Here is a 19,285-nt window from a genome sequence, read left to right on the forward strand (position 1 = left end):
TTTAGTGGGATTGAGCAGGAATGCTTTGAAGCCTGCTGGTCAATAGTAAGAGACCTTCAGTCTCTCAGCAGGTTAAAGGACTTAAAAGCGCCCTGTCTTGTCTGACATTATTTCTTCATCTGCCTTTTCCGTGCCACTGCTGTGCGCAAGGCCTGTAAAATGAGGTCCTCATTGTTGAGGATGTTGTATTCACCCAGCTGAACCAGGCAGTTGAACGCCTTCTCAGTGTACTGAAGGGAGTATGTTGAATACGGGGAACAGCAGCCGTAGAGATCAACTTTGCCATCTTCCATCTCTGACTCTGAGCGCTTCTGACCTACAAGGAGGGGTGAGAAATCACTGCTGAGAGAAATCACCCTGGTCATGAGCAAGCAAACTCTTAACAGAGGAAGGAAAGGAGGTGTCTCTCCACAGAGAGAGTTCACAGCGTAAATTACTTGTTTGACTTTATTTTTAAAAAAAACAATTCTTATTCAAATTGGCAGCTCAGTCCCTGGCTCAAGTGCATACCAGACTGGCTTCACAGGGTGAGGGGAGAAAAAAGGGTGATTATTCTTATATGGGTCTGCAGCCTAGTTCTTAGCTGTACCTGAAGGTACCTACAGTATGTATCTATGGAAGCACACGTTAGTAGAAACATCAAGGTTACCTAAAAGCTAATTACCTGCAAGATAACTAGCTTAGGGATGGAAACACCACAGCCCTTGCATCAAATCTCACATGGTTAAAAAAATTAACTTTAAGCAACAGAAATGATTGATGTACTGAAAAGAGTCAACAGTGAAGTTCAAGAGTTCGAGTATTATACACACTCCTTTTAATAGGCTGTCCATGATGTAAAACTTCTTTTTAACATGTTTGCATACTTGCCTGGTGCTTTGTATTTCTGGAAGGTATCATTAACTAGCGGAAAAAATAGCAGTACTGGTGCTCCTGGAGTCTCAGCACCATCAAAGAGGTAACATTCCTTCAGCTTTTTCCTGTCTTCTTCACTCAAGTCCACCCTGGGAAAAACAATTCCCTGCTCAGAGCAGTACTTGCAGGTCTGGTCCAAAGCCTGGATCAAGGAACAGAGCAGTATTAAGACTTCAAATAGGATTTTAAGGGTCAGGATTTCCTGGTGTCCAGTAATAAAGTAGATATTTTCTAAGCTGCTTGTGCAAAAGCTCTTAACCCCTAATAAAAAGCACTGTGACACTGGGCAGAAGATTTTTTGTGATTTAATGTTTTCCTGAGTCTTAGCACAATACAGTTTATCTACAAGAAAAACAAACAAGACTACATTCAGCCTATAAAAGATGCATTGTGCTTCACCATTAAGCTAAAAATGCTAAAAGTTAAGATTTTTAGTAGGACCAATATAAAAAGCACCTAAGTGTTAAAAAAATTATAGGTATACACATATTGAAGAAGACATAAAGACTGTTTCAATTACTCCCACCTGTATCTGGGATCCTGCACTGTAATTTAAATGCAGGATGACATCCACCTTTCTCTCTGGTTTTAAAAGTGGCATGACGCTTGTATTGATGAAAAATCCAGTATCTACCAGAGAGAGGAATTCATCTGATTGTGTCAGCTGGTTGGGAAATGTGTCTAACACAGTATCTGAAAGAAAAGAAATTCTTGCTGTAAGTGCAATACCACAAAACTTGTTGGCCTGTTTTTCCACCCTTACACAATGTCCATAGAGCTGGTTACAGTCCTTGGGGAAGGGAGATTTGCCATATCCCTTCTCTTCTTCCCTCTCACTCCACATGCAGTTTTGGACCTGCAGTTCTAAGATTCATGAAAGGGGTTTACTGTGCCTCCCCACGGAGTGTGTCTTGGAAAAGAGGAAGGACCTGGTGGCCCAGCCTCCGGAGGTGAGTGCCACCAGCAAATCACTGATACGTAACTCAACACCACGCCATGCTACGTCCCGCAGTACGATCAACCATAGATTGATGTTATAGAGATTCTGCCCAAACCTGGCCTCCAATCCCAGTAATGTCAAATTTGGGGTTTGTTTTGTTCAGCTGGTTAATCGTCTCCCCAGGCCCGCAGGTCTCCCGTTACCTTTCCACCTGCGGAAGTGGGCGTTCTCCAGGTATTGGTTGTGGATCTGGAGGCCCCTGAGGAAGTTGTGCTCCTGGGCCAGGCAGACGCGGTCGGTGAGGGCGGCGCGCAGGGCGCAGCCCAGGGGCCCGGGCGGCGTGGACAGCCGCGTGCGCAGCTCCTGCGGCTGCGCGGGCAGCGCCGGCTCCTCCTCTGCGGGGAAAAATGGTGAAGTCCACCTGCCCAGAGCAGGGACAGCCCTCATGGAGTCGAGGAAAGTAATAAACCCTGATGATGCTCTCTCTCTTTTTTAAAGGACCAACAAGCATAGGTGACCAAACAAAACAGAAAATGAGAAGCTACTCTCACTAGACAAATACCATTTCCTTACACAGTCTGGACTTGGATAAAAACCCCCAAGATACAGAGTCAAGCAGCAACAAAAGTCCGCTCCAGACATACACACGTTTGTGGAACGGGCTTTGGAAAAGGACATGTATTGAGCTTCTTTGTATTACTGTACCTCCCACTTGAAGCAGTCAAAATTGTTTTGCTTTAGTAATAATTTACAGATCAATATTATTATTTCTTAACATTTTAATCATCTGCTAGCATCAGTGTTGACCCCTGATAGATCACAAGATCAGAGATTTTGAAATTATTTATTTGTACTTTGCAGTATGAGACATATAACTCCATTTGACGATAAATACACAGTGAAAAAGAAGTATGGCTGTTTACCTATATTGTCAATATGGTCCCGGGTCCACCTGTGCCAGAAATCTTCTGATGAATGGGACAAATTCCAGATATATAACACATTGAATGAAAATAAACTACTCCACATGCCTGTGAAAGAAAAGAGCTTTCTAATTCAAACATTCACATATCATGAATCTCAAACTGTTATGATGAAACTCGTGCAGTTTGTTTTTTGTCATTTTGTTTTAAAAGCATGGTGTGTCATTTTTATTTGGCTGCTGGGTTTTAGACCTTATTTTTGATATCCAGTTTTTTTGTCTATGTTAGACAAAAAGATCTTTGTGGAGATCTTTGTGAATTAATATGGAATTTGTATTTTTAGGAAAAACTCCCAAATATCATGAATCTTGTACAAAAAGAAAGGATGAAAGTTTTTAATCCAAGAGATTTGATGTGAAATTATACTGTTAAGGGCATAACTACAACATAACCTTACAGCCTCTGCTTTTGTAGTATTCCCTTTTTGAGAATAAGCCTGTTAACACACCAAGGGATCAGTTTTGACCATGAATTTTTGAGCTTGAAAAGCAGTTTCTTTGGTTATCCATTAGGGCACAAGTTCTCACTGTTTCTTCATTCAGGGAGTGCAAATGTGGGACAATCCAGCACAGACTGAGGTGGAATAGTACACCTTCTGCTCAGTCTCCTTCTGCTCAGTCAAGTGGCCAGTCAAAGAGAAGTCTGCTTGTGAAGTCAGTCACAAGCTGACAGCTTGTCTGTTTGTCAGGAGAACACATAGCCATACTCTGCTGCAGCCAACAGCAAAAATGTTTTGAGGATGGCTGTGTTGTTCTCCCCCAGCCTTGCGCAGGCACTGCGGAAACTGGAGCCAGTGACGTGTGGCTGCTCCTCTGGAGCTGGAGGGCCTGGCACGCTCAAACACACCCTGATGCAGAGAATCAGCATAAAGGCTCATGTGAAATGTTTATAGGGAGCGTGTAAAATAGTGACTACCCGTGAGACAGGCTCATGTGAAATGTTTATAGGGAGCATGCAAAATACTGACTACCTGTGAGACAGGCAGTAGGCTTGGAAGTTCACCCTTCTGGGGTAGCATGGGCTGAACCATGGATTCACAGGGACCTCAATTTTGTTGTTGTACTGGAAGCCATACTATATTTTAATTCAAAACTAGGTTTAATAGTGTAAATAACTACTATAAATAACTGACTGTCCCTCTGAATTTTCTTCTTTACTGTAAACTGAATCCATTATAGTAAGTATTAATTTGGCAAAAATATATTTATCCTCTCTGGTGAAACTGCCATCTTAGTCCTCCACCTATTTTATTAGAGTGTAGTTTATATAGCTCACATTAAAAAAAAAAATTAAAAAAATCCCAAAACAAAACCCCCAAAACAAAACAAGCAATAAAATAATTTGTTGTTTTTAATAGCTTACCTTCCAAAAAGCAGATCCTGGATTCAGGGACCTTCTTCATCAATCGTCCCATGAAGAACTCGCTGCCAAAATCCTCGGTGCGAACAAAAACCCCGTATTTTTGCAATCCTACCTCATATGGGGTGAACTCCACCCATTCTGTAAAAAAGTACCCAGAGAAGAGAACAATGTTTTATTACAGCCCTCAAAATAATTTTTGAGTTCTAATATTTTGGACCAATAGCAATGAGTTATAAGCATGCTACAACTGAAAACTCATGAATGTGGAAAGGCTTTGGAATATTTTTGAGTCTGTTGCATAGACAGTCAAACTTTTACCTGACCACAAGGGTATTATATGAACACACATCAGCTGAGATTCTGGTCTTCAAATAAGAGAGGGTTTTTAGGCTGTCTAAAAAGACTGTTCCATGGTTTACCACCTTAAATATAAAGATAAATGACTCCAAAAAGTTTCATAATTACCTTTGAAATCCAGAGTGCTGTAGTTGTTCTTGACATTGACTGCAGTGTAGATAGGAAGTGGGTTCTGACCACGATCAATGGCCCGTTGCTGATCAGAGAGTCTGTGGTTGTCTTTCTGTGATTCCAAAAATATGGTTACACTAAGGCAAAAATTAGCATGGCAATATTCTCTGCATCTAAGCTTGCAGGGCAGAAAAATTCCTGCCTCTAATATATGATGTGTGCTTGGCTTATCTTCTGAAATGTTCCATAGTTTTCAAAATTCCCTTAGACATTTTGCTACTGAAAGAGCTGCACCCATCCAATCCGATACCAGATTATTTGATGACAGATTAAGATGAAAATGGAAAGGAATAATACAGAGCAGAAAGCAATACTTTTAATATAAAACATGTTATTGCATTGTGCTGCAGCTTTATGGAGGACCTCACACCTTATAAAACTCTGCAGGTCCTTTTGTTAACACCTCTGATGGGCATGCCTAATATCTGCAAATTTGTTATTTCTAAACAAGTATTTGCAGAATTTGAAAACATTCTAAACTGTAATACTATTTCAGTAATACTATTTCATTTAACTGAATGTTAGTCTTGGAATTTTCTCAGAAAAATATACTCAAAATTTTACAAGCAAGAATGCTGATTTCCACCATGGATGAGCATCTACAAGTCTGGTACCAAAGTTTTGGAAATGGCTGCATATTTGCTTGCACAGTCTCAGAAACTCCTTTTCTCAGAGCCAACAGAAAAATATCTTCTCTAGAAACAAATTTTCAGAAAATGGTAAGTCACAGTGAATGCTGCTTTATGATATACTGTACCCCATCATGCAAAAAAGATTCCAGGACAAGCCCCCAGAAATCTATAAAAGATGTTTTGCGGCCCTCTCTTTTCCGCTGGCACAGCTGCTTTTTGTAATACTTCAAATATTCCAAGGAGAAGGAATTTATTTTGCATTTTGTCATATGTTTTCGAGCCTCACTGATTTGCTTGTCGAGATCCTTTCGTGACCAGTCAGCATCTCTGTACAAGTTTGACATGGTCCTAGGAAGAGAAATCCATGTTGAAGAGGGATAAAAAGCACACCAAGGCTTGAGGTAGGCAATAGCTACATTTAATGTTTCTGGTTTAAGTTCTTGATTAATGCTTCCTTTCTTCAATTCCCTATGAAACTGTCATGTTCCCTTTGAAGTCACAGTCATTACTCCTTTCAAAACAGCTGGAACAATTTTCTATAGACCATTCTCAGAAAAACGCTTGTTTTCATATAGTTGCAAATTATGTGACTTTCCCCCAAGAAAAGACTTTATTCTGTCAATTTTGGAAGAAGATCACGAATGCTCAAGAATATACTGAGAAGCTGGTATAGGTAAACTACTGTACATGAGTCCCAGCCTCCTTCAGCACTTTGGTGTCTTGAGGGAGATTCCAGCCAAGGGCTGCCCAGTGCCACTCACCATGTGGTACCAGACAAGCCAGTCAGGTAGGTGGCACAGTCCAAGATATTGAGCTTCTTGAGCCCCCTGAGGCTGCCATAGAGTGCGGTCAAGGATCTCATCCCTCCTCCCGTGGTCATGATGGCCACCACCGGGCTCTGTGCAACACAGGGACAGAAAGGGCTGGCGTCACACGGTGGCTGCACCTGACCTCAGAGTGATACATAAAGCCTGGCACCACCACCTGTGCCCAGCCACAGACTCCTTTCTAAATGATTTCTACTGAAATATAACCTACCATTTATTTTATAAAGGAGAGCAGGAATAGAAGCAATGACCATTAGAAATCTGACACTTGTCTCCAGTGTGTTCAACAGAGATGTTTGGCATGAAACAAATAAAAATGCATTAATTCAAACCAAAAGAGACAGTAAGAGAGAAAAAAATCAGTTGAAACAACAGGAATTAAAAAGAAAACTCACAGGCTGAAGAAAGGAGGGACTATCAATAAGGATAACAATAGTAAAGAGTGTGGAAGAAGCCATTCCTATATAAGGAATATCTGGTCTGACTTCCAAGACAGGTGTAGCAGGAAAAGGGTTAAACTCAGGATAGCAACTGCAAAGGACATAAACAGCAGAGTGAATTTAGAGGTATAGGGCAGTATTGGAGGTATATATAGGTTTTAAGATGAGGAAAGATCAGAAAAACTTTTAACCATGAAGAAAAAGAGGTTGTATTATGCCATTAAGTTCTCACTGCTAAGCACTGGTGAGATGTTTTAAATGTTTTCCCTACCAACCTCATGGTCCAGCAGATCCTGTTCCAGCTGCAGAACCTTCTTCAGAGCAGGAATAACATAATTCTTCCTTTTGCAGAGAAAGTCTTGTTCCTGTATGCAGAGGTCAAATCCTAAACGCACATCAAGGTGGTCTGGGCTGCAGCAGAGATCAGGAAAAAAAAATCCATTTTAGTGTTGGTAGAAAAACTAGGAGTTTCCAATGCAATGAAATGAACCTGATCCACAAAATGCTACATTTACAGGAGGTCCCTTTCCTACACTCCCAAGCAAGTATACAATGCTGCATGAAAGAAGGATAGAAAAAGGGACTGATAAATTTCTAAGCAGCTGTCAAAATAAAACCTAAGGAAAGACATTTTTGCAGCTAATTTCTGAGATACCTGCTGTCTGGATTCTCTCATATTTTAGTGAACTGAGAGCTATAGGAAAAACTTCTCATACTTTCTTGAATTAGGGAGAAACTTTTCCTACTTCATAATCAACAATGCCATGTGATAGGCTGCGCTCTAGCCCAGTGTTAAAGGTAAAAGACTGTGCTGACCATAACACTGGGTAGCACAATTGACTTGTAATATTATGTTCTCTGTTTTATGCATATTTTTTCATTATTCAGGTCTCAGTATGGGTTATCTAGATGTATTACACTATACTACATGCAGTTGCTTTCAGCTCATGTGAATGCCACATCACCTGGTCACACCACCTACAGTCCAGCTGTGTCTCCTCCCCAGTAAAGAGCCTAGGGTGAGGTGAGTTCAGCTTAGTAAAAGTTAACTTCCAAGAGTGGTCAAGTCTCTTACCAGTCTTCTGCCTTCGCATATAAACCGTATCTTTTATCCTGGAAAGCAAGAATGTGAACAATGTGAGTGCTGACAACCTGCTTCCTCCCGGCAGCCTGAGGAGGAATTTTGGCTTGTGCTATCCTAGCAATGTGGGTATAAATAGGTGCTCTGAATAATCAGGAGCTCAAATAATCCAGGACCCTATGCAAATTGACTGCAGTGTTTTACTGAAAGGGAAGCTGTTCAATAATTTTTAATGCTGTGCAGTAAATGTAACATCGGAGGACAACTGCTGTTTACAGAGTCATGATAATGTACACCTTACCCATCTCTACTAACAGTACCTCCTAGGCAGCCTGCCAGGACTATGATTCTACACAGCAGTATTTGTTCCCCTCTTTCTGTGGCTTATACTACCCAACAGTATGATCCTTTTATTCTACATGGATTTTTAAAACCATGAATCTCAAAGTGTTTTGTAAAGCATCGTCAGCATCAGCAGGAGTCTGACGCTGCCTCAGTCAGTTCAGGTGCCTTGCTGGTGTGTGAGAAGGGGAAGAGCAGAACTTCAACATTCACGTGAAGTAATACCAGGATGGAGTAGCAAGATGCCCCACCTCTATTCAAACAGAACAAGGTACAACCTGGCCTAATTGCTGAAAGACCCACCTCTGTTAGGCTGTGGTATTTTGTCTGCAGGCTTTCATTGTTAGAAAGTACCATGGTAATCATCAGGGGGATGCAGATTTCCATATCCAGGTTTCTCAGCCTCTCCCACTAAAAATGCAGGCACTCACCTCTGCTAAGATCATGTTTTTTCCACTTGGAATGGAATGAAGTTCCACATTTGGAGAGCCTGTATTGTACACACATGAGTGCTGAAAAAATACAAATAAATCCAGGTTTATATTGTAAGGAATGTTACTCTCTGCCCACAGTGCAAATTAATGGTGTCTCTTTATGGTGTCTAATATTTTACATGCCATTATTATGTTTTTTAAAGCTCAGTTGTAACATACTGAGGAGGGAGGTCCTTTCTTCCCTGGTAGTGTAACATCCAGCATTGGCTGCTTGTATCTGGCATAGTGGAATTTGGCAGGACAGGAGGAGCTGAAGAGCAGATTTGATCCCAGCACAATGTCCTGGGTGCCTTCATAAGAGCCTTGCACTTTAAAGCAGAATTCTTTTTCTAAGGAAATGACACAAAAGCAGACACAGATTAGTTTTCTCATCAAAACTGGTAACAAAAATTCATACAGAGTCTATCATAAGGCTCTTCTCATGTTTTAGATTTGTTGGGGCTTTTTAATTCTTACATTAATCCAATTGTGCTCATAATATTAGCATATCAGTTAAAAATAGCTGAGGGAGAAATAACCTTACTTGATTTCTTCTCTTTTTTCTTCTTTTTCTTCTCAACCACCTGAACTTCTAAGCAGCAGATTTTGCGAGACTGTAAGATGTGAGCAGTAAAATACATCATGGCAGGGAATTTTCCAATATGACATTCAGTTTCCTAGTCTAAACAGGACACAACCAGGGCAAGGCAGGAGTGCAGTGTGCATGAAGAGGGCTTGCAGAAGGGAGAAGATGAGGACAAAGTGAAAAACAGTGCTTTCAGGATCCCAGGGATGTGAGGATTGTTTTAAACACAATTCATGAGCAAGCAAAGATAATAAATGAGAAAATGTCAGGGATAGGAAGTCCCTGTGTGAAAAGCACAGCTTTGAATGTGGGGAATTATATGTGCATGGGACAGGACAAACCCTCTCACTTCAGCAATATGGGAATTTGGGAGGAGTGATGTCTAAGGAAGCATTCACTGCTGCACTGATGTCTCAGACCTAAACCATGTGTTTCCTTTGCAAGCCTGAAAGGGTGCTGGCATGGAGGATTTCCATGCTGTTCCAGCCACAGCATCTCCAGAGGTAACATCCACACGGATGTGTCATGATGAAGTGGAAAATGGCAATGTTTCAGTGCTGGCTGTCTCAGTCAAGGAGTATGTTGTCCTGATGACTGTGAGTCAAGTGAAACAAGTGTGGCAACAGAACAAGAAAGATGATGAAATACAACACTTACCACTAGCACTCCATTAGTAATGATGGTTTCAGGAGGGCCTGAACTAAGAAACAGAAACACAAATGCATTTACTAACTCATTAAAATTACAGTATAGTTCATGAGCCCCACCCTTCTCCTGATTTTCCTCTTGTATATTTTAACCTGCATATTGGATTTGAAAGAAAAGTCCCAGGAGACTTGTTGTACAAGTTTCCTCACTCTACTATGTCAAGGCACAATTGTCATCCTACTGGCTCATCCGGTCCTGGAGCTCAGCAAAAAAAAAGCCAAAGGTGCTCTGAGGCCAAACCATGTAGCGATTTGTGCTGAGTCCCAAGCTAAGGCCAAGGATGGTTTCATGGAATCCACTTTTTTTTTTTTTTTTTTTTAATCATGCTTTGTTGGACAATGAAACAATAAAGGCATTGGATCAGAAATCCAGTGTATTATTCCATGTTGTGTTTCAAAGGGAGCTGGACCCTCTTGCTGATCTCAAACACAAGCACAAAACAAACCAGCAACATTCTGGTCTTCAATAGTGTTCATTACATTAGACAAAGAAAAGGTTTTAGTGTGTTCTCCCTGTTTGCCTGAAGTTCATGGGAGGTCATCCTGGCATTCACCCATTTGTCAACACAGCTCATAGCACAGATTCCTTGGGAATGATGCACTCTGAACAATCAGACTAAATTATTTCATGCCTCTGAATTGCTGTTTCTTTTTTTTCCCAGCTAATGTTGCATTTCATGTTTACTCACATATTATCCAAGACAAATCCCATCTCTAACTCCTCTTGTCGCTGGAAAATAAAGAAAGGAAAATGATTTTGGTACTAGTTTACTGGCAATTTTCAAATTGCAGGAACTCATTCTCACAATCTGGTTATGCATGCACTGCTTGTGACCAGCAGAGCATTTAAAAGAGAGGCACACACCACCTCACATCTGTGTGTCTTTAGCCTCAAGACTCTCTAGTGATAGGAAGCTTGTGGATGGCTGTCATAGCAGTTTTTAACACAGAAATTGTTAGACTTGCCTGCTTCTGCTGGGGCCTATGGCACAGACCTAGGAAGAGATGTCTCATTCTGAGTCTGCCAGCAAAAGGAAAGGGGATGTGCTGAAGGGGAGAGCCAAAGCCTTCTGGTGTCAGGAGGAGAAATGGTGACATGCTAAGCAGTTGTGGAAGAGGAAAATCTCTTTGTCTGGCAAAGAGTTGAGGGCTTTGGGACAGAGGTAAATGAAGGCCTGGTCTGTGAAGTGGTGAAAAGAGTATAATCTTCAGGGGAAAAAAAGCAGAGCCAAGAGGAAAACAAAAGTGGAGACAGAAGGGATGATGAACAGCAAAGTGAGATCATGCTGTACGCTACTTAGTTGCTCAAATTGCCCACTGAATTAAAGACACCAAGAAGTTAATAATATAGAACAAAAAAGTTTACAAAGGCTTGAAGAGTATGAGCTCTAACTGGTGTAGCTGTGCAAACACAAAAAGAAAAGGCTTGGATATGGCACCTGTAATCACTCAAAGTGATCAGCTGGGTTACAACTAGCCAAAGTTTTAATTTCGCCGGCACTTAGTGAAGTCCACATACTGCTCCTTTGGTATTTTGCAAGGAATGAAATTGTCAAAAAAGGCATTTCAAGACAAAGAAGTGCAGTGTGGAGCTTGGGTGTGTGTTGATAAGGTAATTCCTCAACTGAGGGACACACGAGATGCACAAGAAACTGGAAGGGAATTGGAAAAGGAGAATGATAGACAGAACATACTGGGAGATGGGATGTACAACTTTCAGTCTCCCTGGACATTCAAAATTGGATTATTTCTTGCTGCCAAGCTGGGTGGCATGACTTAGACTTTATTTAAACACCCATGCCACATTCCATAATTAGCAACTAGTCTGGCTTGACATTTAGTTCTGATCACAGAGCTTTTACTTCCTAATTACTAGGCTAAGTAATAGGTTATGACAAAGGCATCACCTACTGGCGTGGACACCCTCCTTGACCCTCGATGGGGACAGGTTCAGCAAAGTCACAATTTTGCCAATACACCTGAAATTTATGAGCCTCTGTGGCCAACACCAAACCCTTGAGTGTGCCTACAGATCCAGGAGTAAAGAGGTTTTCCTATGTCAGAGTGAAAACCAGCTTATTTTTATGTGGCTGGGCAGCTCGCACACAACAAAGAAAAAAGGCAAAAGTTTACAAATAACATTTTAGACAGAAAAGCTAACAAACACATTCTTTTGCTAAGCTATTTAATTTCTTATTTGGGACCTCACCTGTGAATCACACTTGAAGTGCATGAAGACTTCCTCTCCCAGGGAAAGTTTGGCTATGTCAAAGTACACTGTGAAGAGGTGGTCATCCTGAGTAACCACATCCTTATCATAGAGTGCCAGCTCCAGCACATTCTGGGAAAGGAAGGAAAGGCCTTTAGAAATATGTCAGGTTTTATTCGAAGCAGGAGATCCTGGGGACAACTGATTGAGTTCAGCTGTTGTGAGAAGTGGGAGGACATAAAGAAAAAGAACAAGAAGGGAAGGAAGTGGAGAGGAAATCAAGTCCATGCCAGCACCTATGAGGTGGAATGAGAGGAAATCAGAGACATTTCAAATGCCATATTCTACCTACGGCTGAGAGAGACAATCATCTTTCATGGCATGGAAAACCATCACGAGGTATGAGTTATTCTCACATCTTTCTGCATCTTTCCTTGCCTCATGAGAAAATTGCTTATGTCCCTTTGCAAAAGGATAAAGCTTCTCAGTAGCTCCCTTGGTCAGTTACCAGAAAAGTCCCAGTTCAGTACCTTGACCTGACTTTGGATCCTGAAGTAGAAGGTTTCATTCCAGACTGGATCTTTGCAATTCTTGATGGCTTTAGTCTGAAATTTGTCGTTTGAAGCAGTTGGCAGCCACAGGCTCACATAGCAATCAGTTTGGCTCACTGTATTAAAAACACAAACACATCTAAAATGAGCATTTGCTCTAGAAGAAAGAATTAATTGAAGAATATGAAGTTGTGTTTTCTATGATACAAAATGACATATTTGTTTCACCATATTTGTTCTGTTTTCTATGATACAAAATGACATATTTGTTCATCATAAACAATACAATTTAGGTAGGAGGAATGGAGAAAAAGGAAGGGTGACATTACTTTTCTCTAAATAAATGTGATAATAAATATAAAAATACATTAAACAAAAGGGTTTTCTCTTCCTTCTGTGTCATCAAACAATAAGTTTAGCCAAGGATAAAAAATCCAGGAAGCATTAAGGAAAAAAGTGATATCTTCTCATTTAGCCAAACAGAACATTAAGAAAAAGCTTCCTAATTTCCACATAAGTAAAGATACAATCTTCTATTATATTTTGGTTCCAGGCCAGCAGAAGCCAGAGGAGCTACAAAATGTAAAAACACCTGATGGGCTTTTATCTGGGAATGCTGGCCCACAGAGAATTAGGGTACAGTAGTTTGGATTATTTAGCATTGAGAAAACTGAATACAAGCTAAATTTGAGACAAGCCTTCTCATCTTTTGGTATTTACTCAATTAATGCAAGCATTTTGTGTTTGTCACATAAATGTACTCCAGAAGAAAACATGGGAGATCTTGCCACATATTTTTGCTTTCAACAGATTGCAGAGCTTTTACTGTTCCTTTTGGGGACACAGAGAAATGTGCTTGATAGGCACAGCTGTGACCTAATGGAGTTAGCTCAGAACAAGGGCTGATGCAAAGAAGAGCAACACACTCTATGTTCACTGCTGGGCCCAGCACACCAACAACAGAACTGTCTCCATTCATGGAAGAAATGTAGAAAGCACCTCTTCTTGCAGCAGGACTAGCTAATAGCCCACAGAGGTGAGAGGACCTCCATGAGCTCCTCTGTAGAACACTACAGATACTTACAGACATCTGCCTGGTGGATGTTTCTTGCTCTTATGACTCTTACAGTCAGTAAGTAACACAGAGAGGATTCTATCTGCAGGGAAAAAACATACAAAAGACAGGAATGAATGCTAACATTAGATAGCATATTTAGAAGACAGAAGTGATAGAGATAAACTCCCAAATCAGGAAAAATTTAGTTGAATTTTCAATTTGATTATGAAATGGCCAATACATTTGTTTTCCTGCTAACATTTAAATCGAGTACTAGACAGAAATACTTCTTTTATTCTAGAGCATGATATGAGGATTAACCTTGTTAGAGCATTTATTTGTTTCTTATCTAAAATCTGGCTGCACAAAGTGCTAAGATTCAGCACTTGATTTTAAGATCTGAGAAAGAGATTGCTGCTTTGTGCTTCCACCATGCTACTCACTATGCATGAGTTTTTAATTTACAGGGATATAGCTGCCCTCTTGACCTAAGGTCACCTCTGACTTCTTGTGAGAAATTTCTCTCTAGTTTTGAAGTATGTAAACTCTTCACGTCTTGAGCTTCTTTGCAATGTTTTGCCTAAGAAGTGTAAACAATGGTTCACACCAGATAAGAAACTCCTGTTTTCTCTTGCAGCTTCCCTCTTTCATACTAGACCATGTTTCTGACCTCATGCATGACTTCTTAGCCTCTCACATTGCTGTTCTGATCTCATATTGGAGATATGAGTTCATATCTCCTCTCCCTTTACCATGAAATAAACAAATAAATACCTTCCAGATAACTTATTTTTTTTTCTACTGTCATGGAGAGGGGTGGAAAGACACAACATACTGGAATATAAATTCACAGGAAGATTTTGTTCCAAAAGACCTGAAAGACACTTAGCACAAGGCCATGGACAGGTAAAGACTTCACCTATAGAGGTGAAGACAGGTAAAGACTTCACCATAGCCAGCCCTGAAGCGGCTTTTGCATGACACTAACATCAGACCCAATGAGAAAGAAGTGTGACACAGGCAGTGCAGGAAAGGAGAGCAAGACTTTGAGTTGGACTGTCTGAGCAGAACAATTTGGTATGTGGTCTGTTAATAATGTCCATTCACAAAAAGGGAAGTGCCACAGTGTTCATAGGCTTAATGGAATATACATCCATGTGAAGTCTCTCCAAATGTTTAATCTGAGTGTATCAATGCAGGCAGCCAGGGCTAATGAATACAATGATGTTGAGATTGGAGGCAGTCAGAGAGTAGTCTAATGAAGAAACAGTAAAATCAGCCTTCAAGTAACCAAAGTATCCTGCTCTGGGAAAAGGCACCAAGAATATTTGTACTGTGTAGCCGCACACCAGGTCACTGGGTGTGCAAATCAAGGGTGTCAAACCCCTTCAGAGGGTCCCAAAAGTGGCTGTGGATCAGACTACCAAGGGCACTTGAATTCATGTCTACAACCTAACTCCTAAAGGCACAGAAATGAGGCAGGTACAGAAAGTGCTCAGTAATTGCAGAACCAATAACTGATGCTGCCAGTGACTGGGTTTGGAGAAGACAATTCCTGGAAGGGCTCAACTCAGTTTCATGGATCAGATCCCCTGGAGCCTGGATTATCTTTGTGGTAATCCCAATGCGTCAAGAAGGCATTGCAGATTGAATAAAATACTCAGGCATGTGGATGTGCCCTGTCATAACCAAGGAGCCTTGGCTATAAATCACATCACAGAGCTATAAATAACAAATGACCAAAAAATCCTGTCAGCTTTGTCAATTTTGCCTAAAAATTTGAGGTGTTTGGTGTGTTCTGAAACTGCTGCAACCCCTGAAGCGTAGAGAGTTGTATTGCAGGGTGTATTTTCTCATCTTTGGGTTTTCCATCCAGCTAATCAATAAAAAGTTGGCTGTTTCTTAAACTGTGAGCACAACACCTGCTGCTCAGCAACTTTACTCATCACAAAACAGAACAAGGGAGATTTCCTAATTATTACTAAATGGCCTCAAACTAGAGAGAGGAAAGGTAAAAATCTTTTCTAGCATATCTATACATCTAGTCCTCTCATTTCCTAGAGAGGTTTCATGTCTGAAGGTTCCTGGAAATCTACTAGTTTTTACTAGAGGCTAGAAGAGGGGTTAATTCAGGAAATCAGGTGTTGAAAATCCACTTTAAGATTCTGCCATACTATTATGAGAATAAATGGCATAATTTCCCAGCTCTTGCTTTCTACACTGGCAGGAAACTTGTCCTTGTGCTTTAGCAAGACACATACGGAGAAAGTCTATTGAAACCCATCACTTTAAAGATATCAGTCTTATTTAAACAGACATTGTTCCCCATGTGCTAAGGACAGGAAGCCACACTGGGAATTTAACATGAAGCAAGACTATGTAAGTAAAATGATCAAAGTAATAAGTGGGACAGTGTCTCATGGAGGGAACTGAATGGGTTACAGTAGCTAATTACATTGTTTGGCAGACGCTGAACCCTATCTGCCTTCACCCAGCCTCCACCCATCAGGAAAGTCGCCTTTACAGTTTCCTTTAGAAATTCTCCTTTGCAGTACCTTTGTAAGAGAAGTCCACTGTTTCCCATCAGGATTCAGCTGCATAGCTCCGTCTCCTTGTTGAGAGGTTTGAGTGATTAGCTCCTGGAACAAGAAGGGCCAACATTATCCCTGAAAAAACCATCATTTCTCTTAAAGACAATCCTCTTTGGGAATGGAGAACTTCAGAGCCACAGGGACAGGGAGCCCATGGTCAGTGCTGGCTGTAGAGCCCTGGCAGGACCGGGGTTCCCTGCAATGCCCAGTGCCACAGCCTGGGCTGTGCTTGCCCCACTAAGCCTGAGCAGAGGCGTAGCAGCCAGGTAAGGCCCGCCCTTCATGACACAGGGGAGGGAAGCAGCTCCTGGCCCTGGCTGTTAAAGGAACAGCAAACCCGTCTCCCATAAACACGCCCTGTTATTAATCTTTCATCTTGAAGTACACCTCCATGTTACTTAATACTTCTTCTAAAGTTGCATATATGGTGTCTCTCAAATTTATAAAACCCCTAAATATTCAAAATGCTCCCCTTGTAAACAAGCTCTTAGTCCCCAAGTAGTTTTCTTTTTCTTTCTTTGAATTACTGTAACTTTAAAAGTTTCAATATTAAAGCCTTGACTTCCTTCATCCTGCACAGAATCATTGTAGTCAACGGTAGGTCAATAAATTAGTGTCATCTTTACACTACTTGCAGCACAACCATTTGAGATCCCAGATGCCTTGCTTTGCTCTGCACCCCTCTTACCTGAGACAAAATCCCATCTCGGTCCATTCTGGTAGCGTTCACGCACACATCCAGTGTTATCTGTGGCAATGGAATGTCACATCTCCCAGCTTCCACAGACACCAATGGTTCAAATGTCCCAGGTGCAGGTGAGCAACTGTTTTATAAACTGACTCAGAGCCCCACCTCTGACGGGTTTCTTAAAACCAGTTACTCCACTCCCATTTTCTTATGGTAGGAAGCTGAATCCTGTGGTCAAATAAGTAGGAAAAAAATACCTTTGGCCATATTGCAGGTGGAAGTATTGTGTTTGAGTCACTTTGCCCTAGACTGGCCAATGGCAGGTTTAAAACTAAACATAAGAGAAGGATGCCCTCTTACCTGAGCACTGAAATTTCAACTTAGCAAGACCTCAAAGTCCACAGAAATATATACTCTGCAATAAGATACAGCAACAGTTCATAAATTGAGTTTAGGTTATCTGTGACAGTAAGTAGATACAATAAAACAGCTAATGAGAAAAAAAAAACCAAAAGAGAACACTATTGGTCTCAGACTAAGCTGGTTATTGCAAAAAACAGTTTAAGGCTTTCTGAACTACATGCCCCTACATTCCCAGGTCTAGGCATGCAGAGCAGCACACTCATATGGTGGTTTATATCTACTCAGCCAAGGTCCAGCAGGGCTGGTTCTCTCCTCAAGTCATTGTATTCTTTCCCTCTCCTTTCCTATTGCTTGTTATAATTATTTGTGTAGATGTAGAGTCCTGAAGCAATGACCTTCCTTAGCTTAGCTCCACATTCATGAATACTTCTGCACCGTTTTATAGCTCAAACTGACTCTGGCCGCAAACTAGCTGCATTTAAGCACCTGTGTCTGACCCAATGAAACCTGCCAGCCAGATGCAAAACTCAGCCCTGACCTCACGCTGCCCTCCCCAAAGTCCTTGGCACAACTGTGGCACCACTGCTGGGGCAGGACACCTGCCCCTGTCCACACACTGCTGACCCCCGTGCCATTGAAACTGCACGGCTCACACTTGCTGGGAGAGGATCAGAAAAGGCAGACAAAGACTGTTGCATCATCAAGGGATCATAACAGATCAAACTTCCTGGGGAAAAAGATTCTTTTGGTTTCCCTGCTTCCCCAGTACATCATCTCTGAGCAAAAAGATGCTCATTCCCTGAGCATTCTTGAGCTTACTGGTCAAACACTGCCACCAGCCAGCACAGGTCCCCTTTGCACATTTCCATGCAAAATAATACCAACAGTCATCACAGCCAACTTGGCAGAATAAATTTTTGCCATAGGGTACAGTATTTTGTGATGTCATGAAGGGTGGTTTTGTCACACATGGCATGTTTCCTCTGGGTGCCAGCTCAACGCTGTAGCTTGATGAAATGCATTTTTCATTAGGTCACAGAAAATTGGCAGCATTGGCATGTCAGTCATGTTTAAAGACAGTGCTTTACTATAATGTCTCATTGGAGGGCAAAACAATTAACCAGACTGTTTACCAGGACTGCACCTCTGAGGCTCTCACTCCCTCAGTGCCAGTGGCCAAAAAACTCTCATTTTCATGGACAGCATTTGCAATTCACATTAGAGACAGTCCTTGCATGAGGGAGGGACCATAGTTCACTCCACACTCCTGCAATCCGACTCTGTGACATTCCTTTATCCATGATGCTCACAGCAAGTATTTGGTATGCTCTTTGCAGAGATAAAAACAGTTTTGTTTTCCAGGAACAAGGAATGTTCACACTGTGAACCTGAAGCATATTACTGAAATGCCTGAATATGTGGAGCAAGGCAGAATTTTCATTTTGCAAACAAGCCTTTATTGTCTTGTACTGTGTACACAAAATTTTTGCATGGAAATAACATTTCTTCAGAACTGGAGGCGGCAAGAGTTTATGGCTAGAACCTGTTTACTTTTTCACAACAGGGTTTTCAGGTAAAAATGGAGGTAAATCCCAGGATTATATGCAGAGCACATAGCATTATATTTCTGACTATGACTACTAAAACTACCATATTAAAAAAAAAAAAAAAAAAAAAAAAAAAAATCAAAAAAACAACAACCCCCCCCCCCCCAAAAAATAAAAAGAGAATTGCATAGTTGTTCAAAACCTGACAAGTTTCAAATGTTAATATTTATGCCGTGATCTTTAGGCTGGCAATATTGGGCTACAGTTGCACAAAAATGTAAGTTTTGTTTTGACATAATAAATGACTAAATTGTTGGAAAAGTCATTGTGAACCGATTTGTAAAGATAATTCATCATCACTCCTTGCTAAAATGAAAATCCTCAGAGTGTCATTTTGTAATGAGTCAAACAGGTTATTTGGCTGTGAAGGAACCCTGTTATTTTCATGTTGGGTTCCCTGGGC

The 19,285-nt window shown here is 41.1% G+C and overlaps 1 protein-coding gene across 1 annotated transcript in view; it reads right to left on the reverse strand.

Annotated features, from left to right (window-relative positions):
* Positions 1-19,285, reverse strand: part of LOC131559332 (uncharacterized) — a 52,802-nt gene continuing 33,517 nt past the window's right edge. Inside the window, 22 exon segments of the mRNA XM_058807662.1 lie at positions 1-316; positions 871-1,057; positions 1,442-1,608; positions 2,059-2,250; positions 2,779-2,886; positions 4,201-4,338; positions 4,666-4,780; positions 5,486-5,708; positions 6,122-6,258; positions 6,903-7,038; positions 7,703-7,740; positions 8,482-8,562; positions 8,704-8,873; positions 9,068-9,137; positions 9,767-9,809; positions 10,506-10,546; positions 12,026-12,157; positions 12,556-12,692; positions 13,661-13,733; positions 16,189-16,272; positions 16,913-16,972; positions 17,819-17,933. Coding sequence (XP_058663645.1) covers positions 108-316; positions 871-1,057; positions 1,442-1,608; positions 2,059-2,250; positions 2,779-2,886; positions 4,201-4,338; positions 4,666-4,780; positions 5,486-5,708; positions 6,122-6,258; positions 6,903-7,038; positions 7,703-7,740; positions 8,482-8,562; positions 8,704-8,873; positions 9,068-9,137; positions 9,767-9,809; positions 10,506-10,546; positions 12,026-12,157; positions 12,556-12,692; positions 13,661-13,733; positions 16,189-16,272; positions 16,913-16,972; positions 17,819-17,933 — 2,656 coding nt within the window. The 3' untranslated portion in view covers positions 1-107.

The sequence above is a fragment of the Ammospiza caudacuta genome, chromosome 6 (assembly GCF_027887145.1).
Source record: "Ammospiza caudacuta isolate bAmmCau1 chromosome 6, bAmmCau1.pri, whole genome shotgun sequence".
Lineage (NCBI taxonomy): Eukaryota > Metazoa > Chordata > Aves > Passeriformes > Passerellidae > Ammospiza > Ammospiza caudacuta.